We start from the raw sequence: 8394 nt of genomic DNA, 5'->3' as shown, positions 1-8394 counted from the left end.
AGTTAATTAACCTAGATACTGAGTGCTCATGTACAAAGGCAGTTAGTCCTACCACAGCAAAACTATTCGGTGCCCTCAGGCAAATCGTAGCTGTTAAACAGATGCTTCAAACAAAGCCAGGCATTTTATTTAATATGTAAAGCTGATTTCACTATTATTTTGTTTTGGTTAATTATATTTAGTGTATGTGTTCTTGTTCACTTTGAATTTGAAGGCTTCAAAATATGTTTACTCTTTGTCCACATAGTTCTCTCTCATCCATCTAAACCAAGTGAGAGAATCTTGCATTCTGCTGTATTGCAGTGACCCTGCAATGCGATCTCTATATAGCTCCCAGTGGGCAGTTACTCTATACTATGAGCTTCTCTTGTGCTGGAGGGACCAGCGCAGCGCTTTCAGCACTTTGTCTCCGAGCCCGCTGTGAAAAACACATGCAGTGGGGATGACTCTGTGTTTACTGCTGAAGGTCACCTGAACACCCGTCTGTTCCCTGTACTACACAACACAAGTTGACCTGACAAGGCAACATCGACCCCTAACTTCATGAACCATGCACTGTGCACACACACTGTACAGCACGTATCTTACCTTGTGGCTGGCTGTCTCTGCTGCAGCTCATTCAGGCTGTTTGTTCCAGGTTCGTCAGCTGTCTTTCAGTATAAAATGTTAAAAACACAGACAAATGATACAAGGAATCACAAGCTGCAGTATGTTTCACAATAGTGCATGGTGCACTTTTATGCAGTAACATGAAACTGAAAGAAAAGCCCTTGTGTCGTTAAACCTCCTTCACTATTGCTCGTTGTCTCATTAGGTGCATGTTGAAGCCATTTTAGCAGGTTAATCAAGGTAAAACTGTAGATGCCCTTTTATCTTTTACCACTTTCATTTTACTTTCATTTTTCCCCTTTTATGACAGAAGCCTATAGAGGCCTGATACTGCAGTATTTCTGCTTAACCTCGATGTGCTACTCACCCTTGACTGTAATGTGATTACACATATCTTCTAAATACAGTATATCTCCTTTTCTCCACGTCCATAATGACAGAAGGACACAGAGGAGAAGAAAAGGCAGGAAAGGTTGTGGAGTAACTGATACAAATACAAGTCGATTCTTATTACACCTATATGAATGAGGGTCTATGCAGGGTAAACAGATCTTATGGGTGAATGAAATTAGCTGACAGCTCTAGTACAGGGCATGATGAATGAGGTTTGTGAAGGTCTCTAGTAGGAAATTTGCTTCTGGACATAATGTGGCTGGTGATCTACTAAAGTCATGTGACGCAGCCAAGTTATTTATTAGACACTAGAGTACTGTATATTGCAGTCATATTCAATCGAATCTGATTCAGCTGGAGCTTGATGGCAGAGAGAGAATAGCGGTGTAAGAAACAAGAAAACTGGAATAAAAAGTGGATGGATCAAAAGAAAACAAAGCCTTTAGAACAGATTGAGTTAACTGGATACTTTGAAATGCTGGTTGTGTAGCTTTGATGTGATTAGGTAATAACAGCTGTAGTAGTGCACAGATGTTTTTGTCACTTTTGAGTCCCTAAGTCATTTAGAAAAGTCTGGCCAAGGACAGCTAATATCATTAGCATGATCTCTCCATCATTATTGATATAAAGTAATTCATCTTCAGCTGTTCTGGTTTTGTCAGTGAACAACTAGAAGAATGATTCTCTCCCAGAATCTTCAGTGCAGGGTGCTGAATTACCCAAATTAGAATAAATTAGAGTGGATCGTCAAAGTAAACCGATTATTAACAGGGATGTGAGTGGAGATGTCCTCTTCTCGCTAATTAGAAACAGCACATGTTGCCTTTACGAGCTAGATTTTAAAACACAGTGATTATTTATGTGAGACAGACTCAGCAACACATTATTACTCAGAGTGATGCTACTTGACAAGCTGTCCCTTGGAATAAGCTGTTGAAGTCACAGTTGATTGCGTGAGCAGCAGACAAGGGGTACACGAGGGGAAGTAATACTGCTAATCTGGATTTCAATGTGGTCTCTACACGTACTGTAGTATAGTTATAGTGTGAAAGCATTTGGTACAGCAGTGTCGTACTATGGCTACAAAATGAGACCTGCAGTTGAACATTTGTGCCAACTCTCAAAGTATTTTTTGTAATCATTAATTTAGTAAATACTTTGTTTTCACGTTTCATAACATTATTATTCTGTGTTGTTAAGTGCATTAAAAGGCTGGACTGTAACCTTCGGTGCTAAAGCCTCCATCAGAGCTGCCCCAGTGCGACATACTTTGTATAGCTGCTCGATTTTTGCTGTAGTAGGCTGTACGCTTAAATGCCATGACATGATAACATGAGTCTGTGCAGAGACTGCCTGGTCACAGTGAGAATTTTTGAATGCATCTACAGTGCAGAAGTGTTATCTTCCTTCAGCTTGTACCCATAGACTTTGACAGGCTTATCTCCCTCTCTCACTGTAGTACGGTAAGTGGTGCTATGCGGTGTCATTTTCTTTAACCTATTTCCTACTATAAAATCAGAGAAGCAGCAGCTCTTGTAACACAGGACAGTTAAGTTTTTTTCTCCACTCCTGCCTGCAACACTCCTCCAGGGCTGTACCTAAGAAAGTTTCTCTTATCTGGTTTTGATTTTAGGTTTTTAATTAATTTATGACAGGGGCTAATATGGCACATGTGTAATGTGAATATTGTTCTTTTTTTTACAGAAACGTCACAAAGCTGACAGTGTTGTCAACAAAAAAGAATGTCAAGGTAGTGAAAGCCATTTCTTTGTCAGGTTTTTCAGTAGGAAAGCCAGTGTGTTGATGGTTTTAATAGAGAACAGACTATTGTAACTGCACTGCCAACAAACAAGTAGGCAATAGAAACCTAATGGTCTGAACTGTAACATGATTAAAAGACATTATTGCCAGTTAGTTGTGTTTTCTAACAGCTGCTCCCTATCTCTCTCCACCCTTTATTCTTCTTTTCTCTGTTTTTGCTTCTTTCTTCTTTTTTTACCACAATTTCCTCCATCTCGTGACAGTATTGAGAAATGGTGCCTGGGAAATTGTACACTGGGAGAAGGTATGTACCCACAATGACTGGTCATTTTCACAAGCTCACATTTTATACAGTACCTTCAAAAAGGGTCATTCATTCATTCTACCTGTTCTGTTTTTTCTATCCATGTCAGTTGAAGAAATGTCACAGATACATGCACACTTACACACATACACCCTCTGACCCCTCTAGCATTCAGCCACTAATTATTCTAGTGTTTGCATGTGGATGGCCATTACACGACAGTGCTGGAGGACAAAGAGCAGTTTCCTTTCTCCTCTCAAAGTGAACCGGTTTTGTTACTGTGGCTGGAATAATGCAGCTAAAACCACAGGATGTGCAGAGAAACACCAGGCAGTGCAGAAATTATAACATTTTATTGTTGTATTTGACCAGAGTTAATATTTAATCCTTAATTTTTTGTTTCAGTTTCAGTTTTACAGCAACAGTAGTTTAAAAACAGACATCAGACTACAACATGTGTGTCAACATGAAATACAAGAAAGTGATGGCAGATTTCTAATCAGTTTGTATGATTGATTTATGATTTGAAATGGTTTTTTTCTTCATTGAAGTTGTTGAATGGTGCAATATGCTTTGCACCTGTTATGCAAAGATCAGCAGTAATGGAAAAAAGACTCCAGCTGCTCCGTCACTGTGTCTTCTCATCATTTTTTTTATTGTTTATTCTTTTAATGTAGTTAGTTTTATTTCGTCCAGCTGTGCACTTTTGCTCCTGTTGCTGTACTCATCTTTCCTGTTTTGCTGTTTTATAGGCAGTACACTGCAGTAACCAGTTTATTTTCACAGGTTGAAGTGGGTGATATTGTTAGAATAAATGGCAGTGATTTCGTACCTGCGGATGCTGTCATTCTGTCGTCCAGGTATAGGAGTCCACTCTGCCGGGAGACTGTGGGGAGCTTTCCCCTTCTTTCTTCCTGCTCTCTCTCGGCTCTCCCTAAAGAAGTGATGGCTAGATAATACATCAAGCCAGTACTGGTACTATTTTGTAAAAGTGGTTGAGTGAGTTAAAAAGTCCTGCTTTTGACAATCGGGACAGGAGGGATATGATGCTCTGAAGCCTGATGTGGCAGCCATCATTTCTCTAGGTGGAGCAATGGTAATGTGATTTTTTTTTTTAATCAGACTTGACCAATCATGTCAACATAAACCTACCTACCTCCTTCACCTTTTCAAAAACCGGGGGGGGGCTGCTATGGATCAGGCTTTGTAGCCTACTCCTCCTTTAAGATTTTTAAAATTCAAATTTGGTGCAGATTGTATTACAATTTCTCTAAAATGGAGACTGGGAAGTTTCATTTTTGTTAAAAAGATCCTCTGTTAATTTCACCACAATACTGTCTGTTCTATTAGATGTTATATGCTTTTCCAAATGGTTTTGTGAAAAGGAGAACAGATGACCACCAGTACCCTCTGATCATACAGGACTGATCATTGTGCTCTTCTCATCTCCCTAAAACTGAAACTGTTGTTTTTCTCCCCTTATGTGTTTGCTGTTTGTCTGTCTGTGTTTTCATTTTTCCCCCCTCTCTATCCCTCCCCCTCTTCTTTTCCTCATCCTTTTCTCTCCTGCCCCTTGTCCTACTCCTGCCACACTTTCTCTCTCTCGCCCCCTGCTGGTGTGTGGTTGGTAATATCAGGTGTCTGTTGGGGAAGTAGTCAGAGCTTCAAATCGGGATCACCTCCCGGCTGACCTCGTCATTCTGTCATCCAGGTCAGGAAACGCACAACATTACCAACAAAACAGCGGTGGGAGAGATAGGGGCCGTGTGTACCAGCTGGGACGAGATACTGTAGCTCTTCTGTCAGTCCTGACACAACACGAGGACTAATTTATTTTCCACACGAGTAAAGAAGGGTGATTTTTTTTCTGGTATTAACCGGATAGTGGAGTGCTACAGTCAATGAACACCATGTTCCTTTACGTTGTGGTTTGGCAGCCATTATACTGGCTGTTTGTACAGTGATTTTATTATGTTGTATTTGTTTTACAACAAAACATGTACAGTCAACCCTTTTCAGTCTTTGACTGAATGGACACATCTAGTATTTCAGCAAAGGAGCACACGTTATTATTTTTGAATGTGAATAACATTTTTATTTTGATTTATATTCTTGTAATTGCATGGCTTGTATGGCACCCTGAATTTGCATGCAGTCACTTTCCATTTCCTTGGAATGGTGGATTTTTTAAAATTTTATGTAAGATGTTACTGCCAGTTAAACAGACTTCAGTCTAGTTCAGTAATTCATAGTCAGTACTGAAGATGTATTTTGCTGTTTTATGAATAGCATCAAGTTTTAGAATTCACTTCCTGGCCATCACAGCAGACTTATGCTCATTTCCATGAAGCAAAACTCTCAGTGGATCCCAAACCTCTCACTGATTGTGGTTGGCCTTTAGTACTCAGATCTCATTTTGGTGAATGAATGAATAAATCACTCAAGTAAAAGAGTAGCCTACCAGCGACCCAGCTCACCTTAAGTGCTGGGATGCTCAAACTCTCTGTCCCTGTGCCCAGAGTCTGTCAGAGGCCCATTTGTCTGCTCTTTTGGTAGTGCTCACCATGCTTGTTTACTCATATCATCCCACTCTGGTGTTTTCCCTCTCTCTGCTCTCTGTTTCTTTGCAATGTATTTTAGCTTTTCTTGACAGATGGTTAAAAATCAGGGTACCAGCAAACAAAGGTGTTATGTCCTCCCAATGTACTGCGCTTTTAATAGCTAACTTCCACTCAGTAAAACTTGATGTCATTTTGGGTTTCTGAGTAGCATTTAGACTGGAAGGCAGCACCTTTGTTTGCAGTGCTCTAATCATATGTAATTGTTGTGCTGTAGACCAATTTCCATCAGATTTAGTTTGTAAATAATTTACAGCAGACTGATTTAAATGGAAAGTGATACATGATCATTTGGAAATAATCGGCACCCTTGTGTTTATTGCCATACAATTACATAAAGTTCTAATCATACGAAATAATAAATAGCTGAGGTTAGATACACTGTAATATATGATTAAATATCAGTTTATTTTTGTGTTCTTTATACTACTACTACTATAAGTGTCTGTATCTTCTTGTTCCACTACAGTGAACCACAGGGTATGTGCTACATTGAAACATCTAACTTGGATGGAGAAACAAACCTTAAAATAAGACAGGTGATGGCATTTTCTAATTTTTACTGCCCATATAATTACAACTAAAATGAATTTTTAGAAAGTTTGCAACACAAATTGATGAAATGTGAAAGAAAAAAAAACCCTGCTAAAATGCTGGTGCAACTACATCAACAGTGTCTCCAAGTGACTGCAGGCTTAAAGGACATTGAGAGCTTGATGCGCCTCAGAGGGCGAATGGAGTGTGAGAGCCCAAACCGTCATCTGTATGAGTTTGTTGGGAACATTCGCCTGGATGGACACAGGTGGGCTTAGTTGAAGAACTCAGTGCCTGGCTCTGTGCCCCTCTTAGCAAATCAATATCCCATTAGCCAGCAGCATAGCCAGTATCAGTGCATTATGAGGGTTTAGGAATGATTTAATCATTCTGATGAACAAATGAGAGTTCCTACTTCAGTGATATTTAATTATACATTTATTTAGAGACTCTGCTGTTGTAAGGAAATACATTATATACTGTTTGTAGCTTTTAGGAATTAATGGCTTAATATATGGAGTGTGTGACAAAGTGCCACTGAATAAACAGGAGCTAATTTTAGGTTTTGATGGGTTCATATTTTGATGGGCAGTCTTTTTAAATTGAATAGATGGAAATCTTTTCTCCATTATTTAGTTTTAACAGCATGCAACTTAATAGAGCCTGAGATCCTAAAGGTTTGGATGCATCAGCGTATGCACCTTTGTTGTAAGCTGTGGAAGGCACACACTGAAATTTTTACTATACTCTTTAAATAGCTTGTATATTTTAGTTTATAATTAAGAGTTTAGCTCATAAATGGGAAATGTAGTTTAGTAAAATCAGAGACCAAAATACTACTTACCTTTGATTGTGATTAGTACTTGTTGTTATGTAACGTCTGTGTAGTAAAAGACCTGTCAGGATACTTTAATAAGTGTTGACTATATTGACAGTTGGTTATTGTTGGTGTTGGAACAGTACATTTATCAATATGAAATAGGAAGCTTGATGTTAAATCAGTGAATACATTTGAGGTCAATAGTCATTTATTTAGGATGACTGTACATACTGTAGATACTGTAGATACTGCGCTCTCTGCACTGCTGTTATTACACTTCTGGTTAAATGCTAAACTGTATTTTCATTGCCTTGTACTTGTACATATATAATGACAAAATAAGACAGTTTGTGGTCTAAATATGTCACCAATCACTGTCACCTAATGACATCTTTGACATTCATCATCTTCCAAAGACATTCTCAGTCTTTACTTTCTGAAACATTGTTCAGATAGTCACTGCAGTGATATTTGTTACTGCAGCACAATACCACTGGGTCCAGACCAGATCTTACTGAGAGGGGCTCAGCTGAGGAACACTCAGTGGGTCCATGGTGTGGTGGTCTACACAGGACATGACACAAAGCTCATGCAGGTAAGACATATTGGGCTGTACAGTAATGATGTTGCAGTGTGTAGTGTATTATTTTCAGTTACGGATGGAACATTCAAGTCTGGTGAACTGGAAAAATGAGAAAAAATATTAATCTTATTCTCTTTAGATGTTTCTTTTGGCAATATCATAGTTGGTTATGCAGCCAAACATTTTAAACTGATATACAGTATGTCAGACTGCATGTATCTGTATGTACAGTATGCCTCCAGACTTCATGTTCCTGAAATAATTTGTTTGGAGACCACAGAAAAAGAACACTGCCATTGGTTACACTTCTGTTTTTTTACATGTCTGTTTACTCAGAACTCCACTCGGCCCCCTCTGAAGCTGTCGAATGTAGAGCGGATCACCAATATCCAAATACTTGTGTTGTTTGGCTGCCTGCTGGCCATCTCTCTGTTCTGCTCCATCGGTCAAACCATCTGGAAGTACCAGAGCGGCAATGATGCCTGGTACATGGATCTCAACTGTAAGAGCCCCAATAGCCTACACTTCACCTCTTATTCCACATATTTTGTCTCACTTGTCCATATCAGCTTATTTCCTCTTCATATTAAGTTCTTAAATGCTGGTATTTGTGTTTTTTTTAAGTTGCCTCAGTTATACTACTGAATGTTTTGCATTACAAGTGAAATATGTGGCAATATGGGAATAAGTGAATTTCTTATTAAGTGAGAAAAGATAGCTGTGACATGCATAGATGTGTTGTGAATGAGTGAAAAAAGAAATGGTTGAATAT

General features: G+C 38.9%; 1 protein-coding gene across 4 annotated transcripts in view; it reads left to right on the top strand.

The window, feature by feature from the left end:
* The window catches only part of atp8a1 (ATPase phospholipid transporting 8A1), a 98209-nt gene that overhangs the window by 26091 nt on the left and 63724 nt on the right, over positions 1–8394 (top strand). For all 4 annotated transcript variants that reach the window (XM_020620640.1, XM_020620637.1, XM_020620639.1 and 1 more), the window contains exons 5-11: positions 2707–2752; positions 3027–3067; positions 4705–4778; positions 6155–6224; positions 6360–6487; positions 7523–7634; positions 7959–8124. In XM_020620640.1, the coding sequence (XP_020476296.1) occupies positions 2707–2752; positions 3027–3067; positions 4705–4778; positions 6155–6224; positions 6360–6487; positions 7523–7634; positions 7959–8124 (637 nt within the window). The remainder of the gene's footprint in view (positions 1–2706; positions 2753–3026; positions 3068–4704; positions 4779–6154; positions 6225–6359; positions 6488–7522; positions 7635–7958; positions 8125–8394) is intronic.

The sequence above is a fragment of the Monopterus albus genome, unplaced genomic scaffold, assembly GCF_001952655.1.
Source record: "Monopterus albus unplaced genomic scaffold, M_albus_1.0 scaffold244.1, whole genome shotgun sequence".
In the NCBI taxonomy this organism is placed as follows: Eukaryota; Metazoa; Chordata; class Actinopteri; order Synbranchiformes; family Synbranchidae; genus Monopterus; species Monopterus albus.
Note: the sequence above shows the minus strand (reverse complement) of the source record. Positions and strands in the feature narration are given on the sequence as shown.